The following is a 17712-nucleotide window of genomic DNA, read 5'->3' as shown; positions in this document are numbered from 1 at the left end:
TGTCAGCTTTGAGTTCAGCTTCATAACCTGCACGAATTTGCCTGTAGGTGGAGCACATAGACAAGAGTGGCCAGTGTGTTCTGGTCCATGCAGCACTCAGGGGCCACCCAGATGTTGTCCAGTGTCTGCTGAGCATGGACTGTGGCCCCGGTGGCCAGCGTGACAACACCGGCCTCAAGAGCTGCACCGTCCAGCAGGCGCTGACAGCTGCCGCCAGCATGGGCCACACCCAGGTGAGCCGCAAGCACGCGTGGCCAACACGGGGGGTGGGAAGGGCAGGCGGGCCTCAACTGACCACGTTCAGGGGTTTCGTGGTGGACCGTTATAAAGATGGCTGGTGCTCGGTGTATAGCTGGTCCAGGTGTGAGAACTTGACTGATTGGCTTAGGCAGCTCTTTATCGACCACCTGGAGTCATCTCGTGTCCGCACCTCCTGCTTTATGTATTCAGCATGCAGGGTAAATATTAGTTTAGCTCATATTTCAGGTTTTGATTCAGTCTCATTAATCAACATTTGTTTTTCCCTGACAGGTCGTGCAGAGCCTGCTGACTCTGAGTAATGAGCACGCCGTGCAGATTGATGGACACGACACACTCTGGGGAGAGACGGGTACGCGTCTTCCAGCATTCCCTGCCCTGAACTCCACTGCGCATCTCTGTGAATCATCATGTCCCCTTCTCATCCACAGCCCGCAGCTATTGTCCAGAAAGCTCTGCCCTACCTGTTTCCACCCTCCTTCGCGTCCCCCGTCTCGGTCTCCTCCTCTCTAGTAGTCGGCCCTCAGCTGGGCTCCTGCTGGCACTTATCTTGATGGAGAGTCATCAGGCCCGTCCGTTCTGAGCCAGCAGTTTTCTCACTCCGGAGCGAAATTGGAGGCACCGGTCCCATCATTCCAGGCAGTGAGCCGTGGGCTGTTTGGGCAGCTATGGGCCGCTCTGGGCCGGGTCCCGCCGTCCGTCCCGCTACATTAGACCTTTGCGTCTGAGCCCCATCACAGCTGGGGCTCCCGGGGACTGTGAATCTATACTCTGTTAAGGGTCTGATGGGACAGTTTAATTGCACGAACACATGAGACACACTCACGTGACAGCACTCCTAAAAATGTGTTTCAAGTTTAGGACTAGAAGGTTGCAGGTCCAGAAGCCATGAGGGGAACTCCTTTTGTTTCCTTAGATGGCTTCTGGAAACATCCCAGTGAAAGAAGGGGTGAGGGATACACCTTGCGTAGACCTGCATGCAAGCATCTCCATGCTGGTTGGAGGGTCGTGTAGCAAACCGGAGGATAAGAGCAGGAGACGAAGGGGTCTGGGACTGGGTGCCCACACATGTCCTGCTGGACATTTTTGTACTATTTTACCCCTTGTATCCCTTAGTTTTACCACAAAATGATAATTTAATGAAAAGCAGCGTTTCTCATGCGACATAATAGGTGTGTAATGGCCAATTCCGTATGTTGCTTTGGAGGAAATTGTGTGTGTAGTAGAAAGACATCAGTACTGCAGGTGTAAAAATTAGTGAATCCCTAGTTGTACTGGTTAAACCAAGTAGGTAAGTAGAATCGGGTGTAAATCAAAGTCATGTATTCATTTTAAGAGTTTATTTTAAGATTTAACGTTTAGATTGTGCAACTTTCTGTTAGTATTTTATGCAAGAATAATGACCATCCTATTCGGTTTACATACCCGGTTAGGCTCTGGATCGCCGCGACCCCGCTCAGGACAAGCGGTTTCGGACAGTGTGTGTGTGTGTGTGTGTGTGTGTGTGTGTGCGCAAAATATTAAATATAGAAATATATAATTCAAAATATTCAATGTATTATCAAAAGCATTTAATATATACAGTATGGTATACATACAGTCCTGAAAATAAATTAAATAAATAAATAAGAAACTTTGCTGTAAGTGGCCTTGCAGAAAAGCATCCGCTAAATGAAAGTTGTGCTTTATGCAAAATACAGAAGCGATATTGTAGCGCTTCTCCGTGTGGTACAAATTCTCAGAGCCATTTATTTTTTGCAGTTTATTCTTTTTATTTGCAACAGTACTCGTGCATGTGATCGGCGACAGGGCCAGGACCTCCTGCTCCATCAGCGACCGCTTTCCCGGGTGCAAACAGGACCCGAAAGTCTTGCCACCCATCACCTAGGAGACGTCCTCTGGCCTGGCAGGTGTTTCTCCTGCCAAACGTGCCGAAGGGCCTCGCAGCCCATTATCTCCAGGGGTCAGGAGGTCTCCACTTTCCTGTTTAATCTCAGCAACGCACTGTAGCTCCCGCCAGGGAATACGAACGGCTCTTCTGGATACTCTGGGTATTATTTATGTATGTCAAATACTGCTACCTGCCTTTCATTAAACATCACAAACCCTGCTAAGTACCTCGCTGACTCTCCAGGGGGCTGAAGACAGATGGGCTGTTTGCCCAGCAGTGGAGATCCTGCTGTTTGACTGCTCGGTTGCTAACCTGTAGACCGGATGAATGGCAGCCCTTCATCCGTGCGCTTTTGGGATGGATTTATACGGTTCTCCTGAACCGGGGCACTGAGTGGGACCCTGAGTCCTGCTTGTGCAGCAGATGCTTGCGAGGTGTCCTTCATTATAGCACTTGAAAGTCCTGTCTGTTCAAAGTCACTTGGTCATTAAACATTTCATTTGCAGCCCTGTTGATTCATCAGGGATGTTGTGTCACGCACCGCCGCGGTCGCAGGTGACCTTCTTGTCCTGGGGGGGGCGGGCGCCACACTGACCTGCAGCAGGGAGGACCCGCCCGTCGCCCTGATGGAGCCGCTAATGAGGGCATATTGAAGCCTAATTGCCTGCGCCTGGCAGTGGCGGGGGGCGCCGGCGAAGACCTCACTCCGTTCAAGGAGACGACTCGATACAAATTGCCTGAGCAGTCGAGGCTGGCGCTTCTGCGTAGGCAGATGTGTCATTTTTAGGAAGCTCTTTGATTTTACACGGTCGAGCCCTCAACTCCAACATTCACACTCATGTTTAATGCAGGCGCAATTCTCAGCTGGTGATGAAAATGCCAGCAGGAGCGCTGAGTTGGCAAGTCTCTCGGCCACGTGCAAGACAGGGCTAAAGACTGATAACGGTCTCGCGAACGAGGGGTCATCTTCAACGACGCATGTGCTAGTAAACCCTTGGAAATCGATATCACAGCCACGTTATGGAGACGCTGACCTTTAGGGAAGGGATTCAGCAGCATATGGCTGAATCAGCCAGCAAAACATGCCACCATTTGCCACTTTTTTGTCTCTCGGTCAGCTGGTACTTACTGTGGACATGGAGCCCAGAGTCAGTCATGAGGTCTTGATGTCGTGGTCCTACAGTATTGAGGAGCAACGGTGACGCATCGGATGAAATTCTGGGAAACGTTGGTGGGTGGGAGGTGTCCTTGACCGAGGGAGCTGAAGAATATATTTGTCCACATCTTTGTCTGCAGCAGACACTGGCGTTTGATGGATAGACTGACAGGTCTTCACCTGACAGACTCATCTGTCATCAGTCACTCACCTATTGATTTCCTCTGGGTCTCAACCCCCCGCAACTGGCCTGTCCTCTGAAACTCAGTCGGGACCTGTTAAATGTCACACAAAGGAAATCACGGTGGCACAGCAGGTAGTGCTGGTGCCTTACAGCTCCCGGCCTGTAGGATCGGATGCAAATCCAAGCCAGTCGGTATGGAGTTTGCATCTCCTCCCCGTGTTCACATGGGTTTCCTCCACATGCTCAGGTTTCCTCCCACAGCTCAAAGACATGCATTTCAGGTCAACTGGTGACTGTACATTGCTCACAGTGTGTGAGTGTGAGTGAATGAGTGTGTATGATTGCCTTGAACTGGTGTCTGTATGGGTTGTACCCTGCTCCACGCCCAACGCTTCGAGGACAGGCTCTTGGCGACTGCAACTCTGCACTGGACAAGCAATACCTGACACTTTTAGAGACAGCGCATGTTAAAAACAGGAGCAGCATTTCTTCTAGGAACCTTCAGCAGATCACCCGGTGTTGTGATGTTATTATGGCTGCTTGGTCCAGGGACAACCTAAAAGGGCCGGTTTGCAGTGCTTCATGTTTGTTGGAGAAATTAATGTTAGTATCCTTTATTACGATCCACCAGGGCCCCTTCCAGGACTAGATCTTCAGCAAAAATATTTGCTTTAAAGTCCAAATCCATAACTTTGCTACCTTCTAGTCCCAAGTGCACTTTTTTCTCTCTATTCTCCACATATCGTTGAGAAGGCACTTTATTCTGCACTTCTTAAGCACTGAATGAACATGATGCCACAGGTCATGTTGCTCCTCGGAGTAGGCTGCGTCTTTAGAAGTCTTGCTTGAGGTTCTCTTTTGAGGATTTCGGCCGACCCTTCCTGTAGGTGACCATCAAAAGCAGTCAGCCTGGAAAGACTCATCAAAAAGCCATTATGACGTGATGTGCCAAAGACTCCATATTGTCCATAACATTTTGTGTAACAGGGATGATGCGGCACCTCCACGTTATCTTAAAGGGCCGCTAGAGTCTGTTTTGGAGCTACAAATCAATAAAAAGGTCTCCTAAAAGCCTTTAGCTTACCTGAACATAAAGGTTATTTCAATTCTCTGAGTGGATCTAACAACTTCTCTAGGGCATGTTTTGCATGCAGGTGAGGTTGTGAGTGATTTTTATGGCCCTCGACGGCCGGGGGACGGTACAGTCGACGGGTGGAAGTCTTGGGAGCCTCGCACTGTAGATTGAGGTTAAAGACGAGGATAAGAACACCGAGTACAGGGCCTCGAAGGCTTTATTAAAGATCAAAGGCTTCCCTGAGCTCCGTGAACATCTGAAAATGTCACTGGATAATGTCATCAGCTTCCTTCAGTCTCGGCCTGGCTGGTTTTCACCTTGGTTGTTCTTTAGTCTTTCCAAACTTGGCTTGTTACGGACCCTTGTTGTGGAATGTTGCGATTCAATGTTATGGGTCGAAACAAGCCCTTCTGAGCACCCCCGATGGAGGCTGGAAATCACACGGTGGAATGTGAGATGGTCCACAAGAAGGAGCTCTTAAGACATCACGTCACCTCGTACTGGCTGATGCTGGCGCACACCTGCTGCCTGCTGTTTGTGTCCATCTCCTTGATGTGTCCTGAGCCGCTGTCTTCTCAAAGCGTCCGTGGTGCTCCGTACATGTCCAGTGATCTGCTCCCCTGTCCACTCTCCAGCTCTGACGGCGGCCGCAGGTCGGGGGAAGCTGGAGATGTGCAGGTTCCTGCTGGAGCGGGGAGCTGTGGTGCAGCAGGCCAACCGCAGGGGAGCGTCACCGCTCTTCTGCGCCGTGAGGCAGGGCCACTGGCAGGTACACACAGGGAGCCATGGGCCAGTGGGGGTGGGGTCACCAGTTTCCTGGGACTATCCTCAGAGATGAGAGTCGATGACAAAGATACGTACGGCAGACCTGAACAGGTCGATACAGAATTCTACCGAGAACCAAGGCTGGTTTGCAGAGCGATGTCCTCTTGTTTCTGATTGATGGAGAAGAAGGGTTCAGGCTTAGGAAAAGTAACTATATACTCAGCAGATAATTGAAATTGATGGTTTTTCTTCTCATCTTCGCTGGTCCCATCTCGTTTTTCTCACTCTGCCCAGATTGCCGAGCTCCTCCTAGAGCACGGAGCAGACATCAACGTCAGCGACAGGCACGGGCGAACCCTCCTGATGGTGGCTGCTAGCGAGGGTCACCTGAGGACCGCCGAGTTCCTGCTGGCTAAGGGTGAGTGTGGGGTCAAAGGGCATTGTTGGCAGTGTATCATCAGCAGTGCTGAAATTAGCATCAGTCCAGCCATCACTTGTGGAAAGAGTAGCTTCTGACGGCGACTGTCGCTGGCGTTAAACCTCAACCGCTCCAGAAGAGTAACCTAACTGCACTGGTGAGCCTATGCAAAGCAAAGTGATGTGGCTTCTTGTGAGGAAACAGCTGATAGGTGCCTACACCCTGTTCCCAGGTGCTTCTGTGATGTCCACAGACAAGGAGGGCCTGACTCCTTTGAGCTGGGCGTGCCTGAAGGGACACAAGGATGTGGTGCAGTTCCTGGTGGAGAAGGGTGCGGTGGTGGATCACTCGGACAAGAACGGGCGCACCCCCCTCGACCTGGCCGCCTTCTACGGCGATGCTGACATTGTGAGCGATGAGCATAATAGATTCCATTTAGATGACTGTGGCTCCGCCCCTCTGTCTGATCGGTCGATCTCACTGAGGCTGGGACTTGAGCTCTGGTCCGCTAGCTGAGCTCTTAATTTACAAGCCAGTACCGGTTCCGTGATTTAATCAAAGACAATTTTCAAATCTCATTAAAGGGATCGTTTTGATGTGGTCAGTGAATGACCAGGTCGTTGGTTTAAGATCCGGATAAAGGACATGTTGTTGTTCTGTTCTGAGAGAAAGCATGTCCTCCAATGGATGAAACGTAAGCTGAGGTGCGTGGGATAAGTGCAAGGTGCAATTTGCAACTGGACTACACTGGGCTTAGCCGCGCTTGTTGGTTGTAGGTTCGTTACTTGGTGGAGAGGGGCGCGGTCATCGAACACGTGGACTACAGCGGGATGCGGCCGCTGGACCGGGCCATCGGCTGCCGGAACACGTCTGTGGTGGTGACTCTGCTCAAGAAGGGGGCTAAGCTGGGTGAGTCGCAGCCATGGGGCTGTGGATCTCCGCCCGGGTGTATGCAGTGGGTAACCAAAGAGTTCTGAGCGACACGTTTCACTGTGTCGTTGATGCTCTGTGAAGTTGCACTTGATATCCTTCCACCTTCTCGCCTGTCTGTAATGCCTCATCTTCTGCTTTCTCTTACCTGCTTTCAATAATGCCTCGATAAGGCTACAGAACGTCTCCATATGACCGATCAGGTACAATCTTTAGGTAACTTTAACCCGCACCCATTCCGGCCTCAGTGACCCCCTCCACTGGGGGTGCGAGGAACTACGGCCTGACCCTGTCCATTGTCTGTCCGCAGGCAACGCGGCCTGGGCGATGGCCACCTCCAAGCCCGACATCCTTATCATCCTCCTTCAGAAGCTCATGGAAGAAGGAAACATGCTGTATAAGGTGGGCAGGAGGAGACGGTCGACTGGGGATGTTCTCAGGTCGGTCAGAACGCGGGTGCTCGCTCGCACCACTCACGCGCTGCAAACAGGCTGCTGAGCCGCATTAGCAATGGCTGCGTTATTAGTGCGGCTAAAAATAGAGATGTCATCCTAGGAGTGACCTTCAGCATAATTAGGAGAGTTAGTCACCCACGGCCGATTCCTACATTCGGAATAGCTGAGAAGAGCCTTCGGGGGGGCACTGCGCGATATCTTGGCTTTCTCACAGAGACGCTGCGCTAAGCGCTTGGACTTTTCGTCATTTTCCTAATTAAACAAGGTCATTTAACCGTAGCTACCGCCCCGGCATATTTGGAATTCCACCATAAAGCGTAGAGGTGAGGGAGTCGAACCCGTCTGGGTGTCTAGTACCATAAATCCTTTTTTCCTGTTAAATAACGCACATTACTCCCGAGGCAAGGTGTGTGTGGCCGACCTGAGTGCGGAGATGCTTCTCAGCGCAGCAAAGTGTCAAATGGAACGTGAGGGCAGGGGCAGCACAGCACTTGGGGATGCGGACGGCTGGATGCGTGTGTGTGTGTGAGAGAGAGACTCCACCTCTCTATCTCTGTCTACCTCAGAAGGGGAAGATGAAGGAGGCGGCCCAGCGGTACCAATACGCCCTGAGGAAGTTCCCCAGGGAGAGCTTCGGGGAAGACCTGAAGGCCTTCAAGGACTTGAGAGTGTCACTGTACCTGAACCTGTCTCGCTGCCGCAGGAAAACCAACGTAAGCTCCTCTCCCCTCTCCAGCTCCAAACACACTCCCTTTCCCCCGACGTTTGGGTCACACCATATAGCACTGTGCAGAAGGAAGGGCATTCTGGGTAGTGCGGCCCTGCGGTGTAGTAATCGCAGCAGGGAACATTGCCTTGGAAAGCCTGCTGCGATGCCCCTTTTACCGCATCTGTCTGATTGAATGCCGGAGACTGTAAAATATCACCCTATAAAAGGTCTACGAAGCAAAACATAATCATAATAATTTAACATGAAGGGTCTCCACTCCAATATACCGTAGTAGTCCAGAAAGCACAGATTTCGCCAGAGGCGAAATGGGCTTCTGCTCTGCTGAGTTATGCCACTGGCTGGTTGGGTACTGCTGTGGTCAGGCCAGTAATAGTGACGTCGACGAGTCCACGCAGCTGCGGCCCCGGGGTACGACGGGCGGTCAGGAGTCACAGCACTGTTAGGTGGCACAGCGCTTAGAGATGTCAGCATTTCAGTATTTGACCGCCCTGGATTCAAAACCCTCCTCCTGCTGTTTTACTCTCAATCAAAGTACTTCTCTTAAACATATACAGTAAAAATTACCCTGTGTAAATCATTGTAAGTAGCATAGTGCACAAAGCTCACACTAGAGGAATAAATGAAGAACTAATAATAGGAGGGAATGGCCGCCACAGCGGGAGGTCTAAACGGCACGTCGGCTCTGCCGCCACTCCTGGGGAAGCAGTTAAAGCGTTACTGAAAGGGAGCTAAAGTGCAGAAGAGACTATAGACTGTCCGTCAAGTCTGGCATGGCTGATACGTGACTGATGACCATGCTTTGAAGTGATGACCTCAGGTCCCGAGTTCTTTAGTTAATTCACTCATTAAAAACATCCAGTGCGGCTGACAGCCATTAACTGTCTAGTTAATCCACCCTCGGTCATTTAATGCTTATTTTGAGCGGAAGAACATTTACAACGGAGGATATATTGCATGAGTGTGGAAGTTTCCAGAATGTAGCTCCGATACGGCGCCCACCGCAGCCCTTTCACGTTGACCTTTGCCTCCCCCGACAGGACTTTGGAATGGCCGAGGACTTTGCGACCAAAGCTCTGGAGTTGAAGCCCAAGTCGTATGAGGCGTACTACGCCCGAGCCAGGGCCAAGAGGAGCAGCAGGTAGGTTACATTTTGAGATCGTAATGAGCGTGACCGTGCCACGCATTGGCCCCGTCCATCATTTACTCTCTAACACACTCTGTTTCTGGACCCGCCCACAGGCAGTTTGCAGCAGCTAGGGCGGACCTGCACGAAGCGGCCAAGCTTTGTCCCAACAACCGTGAGATCCGGCGGCTGCTGGCTCGCGTTGAGGACGAGTGCCGCCAACTACAGCGCGCTCAGCAAAGGCAGTCGGTGGCACCGGCGCAGGGTCCCGAGTCCGACCACGAGGAAGAGGAGGAAGGCCCGCTGGACACGAGCGAGGACAGGGATGACGGCCAGCGTGCCACAGGGCCGGAGGAAGTGGAGGAAGCCACAGGCTGGCCTCGGGGAGTTTGTTCCCTGAATAGGACCCTTCCGGATTCACTGGGCCCTTCCCGGCAGGAGGCCGCACCCGGGTCGCCCCCTGGTCTGGAGGCGCTGCAGCCCACCCAGGAGCCGCTTCCTCAGCAGGGCCTGGTGCTCCAGCCGAGCCGACAAGCCCAGATCATCAAGACGAACCAGCATGTGACTTCGCTGCAGGGTGGATCCCGGTGCGGGAGCAAAGCCCAGTCCCAGTATGGCCCCTCCAGTCCGGTGCCCAGTCGTCACATGTCCTGCACGCTGAGAGCAGCCCCAGGAATGGACATCGGTCTGCCCCTGCCTGCCGACGAGGACTCTGGGCCTGGCTTGGCCAGTGCTGTCCACCGCTGCGATGCAGAGACCCATCCTCGCCAGCCGTCTGTTCCTTCCTCGGACGTCCCCATCCAGTCCGGAAGCATCAAGGTGTCCAGCTCCACCAGCAGCCTGGCCTCCAGCGGCAGCCTGTCGGACAGCGGGCGACTGCGGGGCTCTGGGGGACTGACTGAGCACAAGCCTCGCCCCTTCATGGGGATCATGGACAAGACCGCCCGCTTCCAGCAGCAGCAGCAGCAAACGACACCCATGCTCCCTCGCAGCCGGCAGAGCCACTCGGCCGAGGGCCTGGTGGTCCACGCGGCACCATCGAACTGCGAGCGGCCGGACGGTGGAGCAACCAACGCACGCCACGGCAGTCTGCTCAACGGCACCCACGTCAGGGAGCTCGCCGAGAGGTTCTGCTGCGCAGATCCTGCCGCGTCGCGTTCCTTCTCAGACGGCAAGTCCAAACAGCCGAGCCTGGGCCGTGACAATCCCATCATGCACGCTGCTGCAATGAAACCAAAGCGACCCTTTATAGAGTCCAACGTGTGAGTCCAACGTCCTTCAGCCACGGCCATCTTTGACGCCTCCACAACCACTCTTAAAGAGTAGGGCCAAAGTGGACCCTCTTTCTCACACCTCCCTGGTGGTTGCTGGGTTTAACCCTTAGCTGACTTGCCTATGTGTGATTCCTGGAGAATACGAGGACTACAGACAGTCCACAGGTATTATTACTCTGTCCTTGCAACACATGCAAAGGCCCGTTGCTTTTGAGCTGCGAGAACGTACGCTTACCACGGTGCACAGAGACGACCAGAGGTGGTGCTTTCACAGCCAATGCCGACATTTTAGATGCTTGCAAAGACTGCGACGCCGTGCGTCATCGCTGAAATAAAAACTAGGCGCGTCCTTCAAGACCAGACATGCAAAGATCAGCCTTGCTTGTAGCGGTAAGGTAAATAAAATTTATGGGTAAAGTTGAGTGGAAGGGAGGAGGCCTTGCCATAGAAGGCCATTCTCATACTTTGGCAGGAATGTTGAGAAATTGTCTTTTTTGTTGTATATATTGATATAATGTCTTCTTTTAAGGTCAATGTCATCGTGGTTGAGTCATACATGCCCGATATATATTTAGGATTTATTTCTCTTTTCTTTCTGCACTGTTGTGGCTCCAACAGCCTCGAGAGGTCAGATGTTTGTATCGTCAACATCGCATTTAACATGGCATTCGATGGAATCCTTCCTCTACCTGCTTGTTGCCATCGACCTTAATTTATTTATCGCTCTCGATGGGCCCGTCAGCTGTATAAGCAATATACTTTCTATAGTTTATTTTTGCACAGTAAGAGGACTTCTGATCTCAGATGAGATGCTCTGTTGAGGTGGAATGTGGGTGCAGTGCATGCTACAGGGGCCCTTTGTACGGAAGGGAGCGGAAAGGGGTTCGAAGGGGTCGGGGTGTGGTCCCGGGGCTGGTTGCTACACTATCGCTCCGCATCGTACGCCGTTTTCAGTGTCGTGAAGCTCTCTTTCCCGATGTCAAAAGCTGTCAAAGGAAAATACTGCCACGCCAACAAGGGGGAATTAAAAGTTGTGCTGCAAAGACGGTCTGGATCTGGTTTCTGTGGGTATCCTGGGACTTGGGCAACATGTTGTTGGAATGGATCTTTTTCACACAGTTCCAGGTTCTTTGGAGTCTCCATAATAAGGCACAATAAGCTGAAAAGGGTTTATTACACTTCTGCAGAGTCTCCATAGATGTTACTCCAGTGCAGACGGCCACCTGGCCGCAGTCTCCCCATCACGCTTGTATACTCCCATATCCATATAGCTACCATGTGAATCCTCCTGAACTGAGGAGATCGGTATTCCAGAAATTTTCTTGACAAATAAAAGGGAAAACATCAAATAAGATATAATAGAAATATAATGGAGTTCAAATAAAGGACGAATATTAATGCTATGATGATGAATGATGCAATACAGAGTAAACAATGAAAGTGTGAGAAAAAAACAGTAAGTGCCCTCCAACAAAGTGTAAGGTTCGACTGATGCGTTTTCACATTTATTTACATCTCACATGCAGCACAGCCTTCAATACCAGGAATTACTTGCTGAAGTTTAAAGGAGGCCGGGTGAGATGATTTGCACAGTAAAGACTGGTTTATTCCCAGCAGTTGCTCTCAGGTAGGATTTTTGTATCACTTCCGAAATGTACATCCCCCCTATTTTACAGCTCGAAGCTTTGATCTTGTTTGGCCCACCAGGTGGGTCCTGCAAACCTGAGCCATACAGTCGAAAATCACATTTGAACCCCATCCCTGTATTTGTACGTTTCTCCAAGCACTTACAGTCCCGGTTCTTCTCCTGCTTTAGTCTGATCCCACCAGAAAGCACATTTTTTGTAAAGCGCTTACGTACCGTAGTAAAAATACGTCGGATGTGTTGCATACAGAGGCAATTTAAAATAGCTGCTTTAAAACAAATGCTGTAATGGTGTGACAGCAGTTCAAGGAAAATGTCTCACAGCACTTTATTACATTTTTAATGGGTTAATTGAGGCAATTCATCCCGTCCCATTGAATAATGTACTGATATTAGCTGTCGCAAGGTCTTTCCCAGTACATCCTTACACCCCTCCGACAAACATCACAGACGTAAAACCGGGTACAAAGAATGGCATCAAACATAACCATAATTAATGTGATCAACTTTTCATTCACTTAATAAACACATATTTTAGAGCCTGCAGAGGATCCATTCCTCAGCGGGACGAGCCATTAAAACTAATCGATGGCAGCTTGACAAAGATCATTGTGACATGCTGTGCCACTCAAAGTCATGCATGTCACTTTCTGGGGACAGAAGAAATGCTGGAGCACGAGATGCGAAGGTGAACGTGTCCCACAATGTGTGTGTGTGTGTGTGTGTGTGTGTGTGTGTGTGTGTGTGTGTGTGTGTGTGTGTGTGTGTGTGTGTGTGTGTGTGTGTGTGTGTGTGCGCGCGCAGCGCCATCTAGTGGCAACATGTAAACATTCATTTAATACAATTGAAATATACAGGCGTCCCCGGTATACGGACCGAATTAACCCCAAAAATGGTTTATTAATAACTGGATATGGCGACTGCAGTTCATGCAATAATTTTAATTAAGTGATTTTAACAGAGATGTTTGCACATGTAATTTAAGTAAATCACACCACATACATGTGCCAATCACTCTTCTGGGAGGGTCTTTCTGACTCGCACCCGTGTGTGTGTGTGTGTGTGTGTGTGTGTGTGTGTGTGTGTGTGTGTGTGTGTGTTACATTTATTTATTTAGCATATGATATTCTCCAAAGCAACTTACATTTACACAGCTGAGCAATTTTACAGCAGCAATTTAGGGTAAATGGCTTGCTCAAGGGTACTACAGCTGGAGGTGGGATTCAAACCTGCAACCTTTGGGTTCATCTACTACAGTACTGGCTGCTCCGGCTGAAGGTTCTGCGACCGCACTGAGAGCTCGACTACCACATGGGATTCTACACACACCGCCAGACAGTTATTTATAGGCTCAGAAGGAACATTCTAAAGCCTATAATATAAACCAGACTTTATTTTAACACACTTTATTAATCTTCAAAGGAGGAATGAGACTTGTGGCAAAGCTTATAATTATGGAAATATAACCTTGTGGAGAGATTATGCTCACACAAAGTGTGTATTGGGAGTGCTCGGGGTGACGGAACTGACACTTGGAGACAAAAGCGAAATTACGATGAACTACTGTGCTGGGAGCCGTTATTAGGCTCCTCTGTCGAAAAAACCTGTAGGGTTCAGGCGAAACTCCCTCTACTGCCTCAGAGTTCTTTCGCACCTCTCAAAAGCAGTTCTATGGGCATTTGAAGTAAAGGAGCAGCTGAGCTCGAATGTCTTCTCACCCCGCCTCCAAGTGCAGCGAGAGAGCACAACCAGCAGAGGGCAGTACTACAGAAGCACAGCTAACAGCCCAACACTCACCCCATGCGGATAAAGCAAGCATCACCCACGGACACGCCACTAAAGGATAAGACAGGAACTACTACTTGCAACTAACAAAACACTACAGTAGTATCTGCACTCATTTTACTACTGTAAAGAACCAACCACTCAGAACGTGTCCTTTCCCTCCTTACCTCCCGAAAAAGAAAGGAACGATCATCAATGATAAAAGACTGTGGGAAAACTCCCATGATCCTTCATCCGCTTCACGCTCAGGAAAAGACACCGCATCTCATCCTCGTGGTTGGCGCGACCAATCAATTTAGAGACTCATTTCACCAGTCGGGAACTATAGAAATGATCCCTGAAAGTATAGTCTTAACAAACGAACGGCAGAGCCCGGGACCCCTATGATGTCACAGCGCGACCCGCTCACGGTTGCCCTTTCACTGCCCTCCCCTATCCGGACCCCCCCATTGATCGCCATGTCCTTCGTCCACCAGTAAAACAAATCGGACAAGAGGACTCAATATTTCCGATAATTCATAATCAAAGAACTCGTAATTAACATAAATGAATATGTAAAAAGTTCAATTGTTTCGTTTTTTCTTCCAAGTCTCTATTTAACCTAAACCCCTCCCCTCAAACACACAAAAAGCACATACTGAGCGAGCGCGAACAAACTACGTCACAAAACGACTAACAAATTGAAGGTGCTCGCCGACAAAACCAAAGTAAATTCGTTAACACTACAGCATAGTATTTCTGTTTAGTGTCAACTCACCCTTACAGTTTAACTTATTAAGAATACTACTCCCCAATGTAACATATTTCTCAAAAAATCAGTTTGATTCTTATATTAAAACGTTTAAAGAACCAACCACTCAGAACGTGTCTTTTCCCTCCTTATCTCCCGAAGAAGAAAGGAACGATCATCAATGATGAAGAACTGTGGGAAAACTCCCATGATCCTTCATCCGCTTCACGCTCAGGAAAAGACACCGTATCTCGTCCTCGTGGTTGGCGCGACCAATCACTTTAGAGACTCATTTCACCAGTCGGGAACTATAGAAATGATCCCTGAAAGTATAGTCTTAACAAACGAACGGCAGAGCCCGAGACCCCTGTAATGTCACAGCGCGACCCGCTCACGGGTTGGTCAATACGTCTTCGCGAGTTTGCGTTAACTTTACTGTTGTCGTTTGCGTACCCGATGTCTCGGAGAACACGATAAAATTTATTTAGAAATTATTAGGAATGACAAATCAGTTGAACAGGAAGAGGCTTCAACTGCCCAGAATGCTCCTCGTCAATTTGCATATGACGCACTAAAGCAAGCCGCAATACGCGAGGTTTCACTGAAAGTCATTTCAGGCAACTCTGAGGAAACTCACAGCCTTAGCGATGTGATTTTTATGACTTTACTACTTGCGGTGTCGGGTTTTAGTGGCTACATTAATTTATGAGACCAACGTGAACACTCGTATCACCTTATGATGCAGACGACGTTCGTTTCATTCTCCAGACTTCTTTAAATGCCACCGAGGGAAACGTCATGTTCGGACCTCGTGTCCGAGCAGCACGTGCCCATCGGCACGAGAGCGCGCGTTCAGTTGAGCACATTTATTGTCACGCTTGTTGTTCGCAATAACGAGAGCAACTGAATGAGCAGAGCAATACTCGTCGTGTTTGGTGAAATCAGCAAACGTATAAACTATTTAACGAATAAACACGAAGAGTTTCAGTGCAAACAGCAATTTCTCGAAGCTTGATATTAAAGAGTCTGTACTTATGGTGTGTCAGAGCTACGAATGTTACAGTATTTTTGTTTTTTTTTTTAAATAAATGTATGAAAGCCGGACGCACAGGAAGTAAATGAATCAGGAGCTAGGTCACGTGACAGCGCTTCCTGGGTCACAGGCCGTGACCTCAATGATGCTAATCCAAAAGAATAAATCCTGCTTTTGGCCCTAATGTCACGCGTTTCTGTATTTCATAAACATTTTTTCTAACACGCCACAATGTTTTAAATTCCTAGTCCTCCATCTTGCGGTTCCTTTCAGACCGATTTCCACCCCTAACGCTGGCAAATTTGTTAAAGCGATCATTTGGTTTAGCTAAAATTGGCAAAAATTATCTTCTCAGAGATATTTAAGTGTAAAGTTCTACAAGAGTGATAAACGTAATGATAGTTTTTTGGGGTCAAAGTGGAAAACAAAAAAAATTCCAACAAATTTTAATGGGCCACCAAGTCCCACCATGGTTCTGAGGAAAGGCCTGCTGATCTTCAGCACCAAGAGAAGATCTCCACTTTGTGACTTTGACTTTGCTTTCTACCTGACGAGACCCCTTTTTCAGCGTGATGCCTCAGGGCGCGACAGCCCCCCCCCGACGTGCCGTAGAGCCGCGAAGCCCAGTAGTCCATGAGAATAAGAACAAGATGCATTTGGTGTCATTGAAAACACTGGGACCCTCTGAAGAAGATTACAGCTCCAGCTCTGCAGGATGTCTGAGAAACAACCCCTTTGATCCATTCAGACATTAGAACTGTTTTCTGAAATATATGAATAATAAAAAAAAAAAAAGCAGCTTTTTAAGTAACCTTTATTGGTGTCGTATTTTTAGTAAAGTTTTTGTTTCCCCCCCCCCCTTATTCTGATATTATGCATTTGTCGGGTTCCATTCACATTAAATAAATCAACATTTCAACATCTCAATCTTTTCGGGAGAAAAAAAAAAAAAAAAACACTTTTGAGAGGACATGTAACAGTGGTCCTTTTGACAGATGTATAATTATTAAAAATAAATAAATAAATAAAAAAATTTTTTAAAAAATCAGGAAAAACATTCATCTGCATCTCAGTTGTTCTGATAACGACAACAAACGGACTATATTGTATTGTGTCGACTTCATAATCTTGCCTCTCTCTGACGCACGCACGCACGCACGCACGCACACAAATAAAAAATAACGCTGCTACAAAAAGAATGCTACATCGTTCAGAATCACAATATATTTAAATAAAATGACTTCAAGTACTCTTGGTTCGGTACAAAAACAGTCTGCTCGCGGGGCCTCCGTGGGACTGTGATACACCCTGCGCCGCAGCAGGCCACGCTCTTGAGGTTGTGTGAGTGTGTGTGTGTGTACACGAAGAACACTGAGCATCATTTTAAAAAGAGAAATTTTTTTTTTTTTTTTTTTTTTAAAAATCACACCTACTACACCCTGTTCGAAAGGCAGGTGACATCGAGCTGATGAAGACCACAGTGACTGCAGAGCAAATGCACTGTACAAGTAACAGCATATTTACCATCTCTTTAATACTAACATAAAATGCTACAATCCTCCTAAGGCATAAACTATATGAGATGTCTGGAACAGTATGTACACATCATACATATTTCAAGTGGGACTTTATATTAACATTAATGAACATTATATACACACACCACTGCTGTTTCACTCTTTTACAACCATGTAATGAAAAAGCCCCATTTTATATATATATATATAAATATATATAAAATGTTAATATATATATACACATATGCATATATATATATATATGTATGAATGAATGTATGTATGTATGTAATATAATAGTAGTTTTACAGTATTTACCATAATTAATGTTGTGGATCCCTGGAGACACTGAAAGGTGTAAACAGAATTTCATTTTTCTTGGCTTTGTTTCACATATAGAAAACATTCCTTAAGATTTTAAAGCAGTTTTTTTACCATTTCTTCCTTTTCATAGAAAATGAAGACTGGAGCTTTTCTGTTTTACTAATAATTTAACAAAAAAAAAAAAAAAAAACTTTAATACATTCACTGTAATATTAACGGTAAAGTAGAAAAAAAACATACACATATAATATAGAGTGTTATTCTCACAATAACACCCCCGTTGGTGGGAAATTCAGTGCGGTTTCGTCTAGGAATTCATATTGCACTAAGACAGGCCCGTCTGGTCCTCTTTGGGTGCGTGTCCCTGTTCTGTCCAGTCCGGAGCTGCATGATGCTTCAGGTGACCATGTGAGTGTTTG

General features: G+C 48.2%; 1 protein-coding gene and 2 non-coding genes across 3 annotated transcripts in view; 1 reads left to right on the top strand and 2 right to left on the bottom strand.

Moving 5' to 3' along the window:
- The window catches only part of LOC108928967 (protein TANC1-like), a 90933-nt gene extending 79449 nt beyond the window's left edge, over positions 1-11484 (top strand). Inside the window, exons 17-26 of the mRNA XM_029257885.1 lie at positions 48-233; positions 532-610; positions 5200-5333; positions 5624-5747; positions 5980-6155; positions 6524-6656; positions 6988-7079; positions 7699-7845; positions 8900-9000; positions 9102-11484. Coding sequence (XP_029113718.1) covers positions 48-233; positions 532-610; positions 5200-5333; positions 5624-5747; positions 5980-6155; positions 6524-6656; positions 6988-7079; positions 7699-7845; positions 8900-9000; positions 9102-10251 — 2322 coding nt within the window. The 3' untranslated portion in view covers positions 10252-11484. The remainder of the gene's footprint in view (positions 1-47; positions 234-531; positions 611-5199; positions 5334-5623; positions 5748-5979; positions 6156-6523; positions 6657-6987; positions 7080-7698; positions 7846-8899; positions 9001-9101) is intronic.
- A 2341-nt stretch (positions 11485-13825) lies between these two features.
- Positions 13826-14042, bottom strand: LOC114912251 (small nucleolar RNA U3). The gene has a single exon (XR_003798179.1). It is a non-coding gene; the product is annotated as a small nucleolar RNA U3 (small nucleolar RNA).
- Positions 14043-14541: 499 nt separating this feature from the next.
- Positions 14542-14758, bottom strand: LOC114912247 (small nucleolar RNA U3). The gene has a single exon (XR_003798175.1). It is a non-coding gene; the product is annotated as a small nucleolar RNA U3 (small nucleolar RNA).
- Positions 14759-17712: the final 2954 nt, after the last annotated feature.

This window comes from Scleropages formosus, chromosome 14 (genome assembly GCF_900964775.1).
Source record: "Scleropages formosus chromosome 14, fSclFor1.1, whole genome shotgun sequence".
Lineage (NCBI taxonomy): Eukaryota > Metazoa > Chordata > Actinopteri > Osteoglossiformes > Osteoglossidae > Scleropages > Scleropages formosus.
This window is presented reverse-complemented; position numbering and strand designations above follow the sequence as displayed.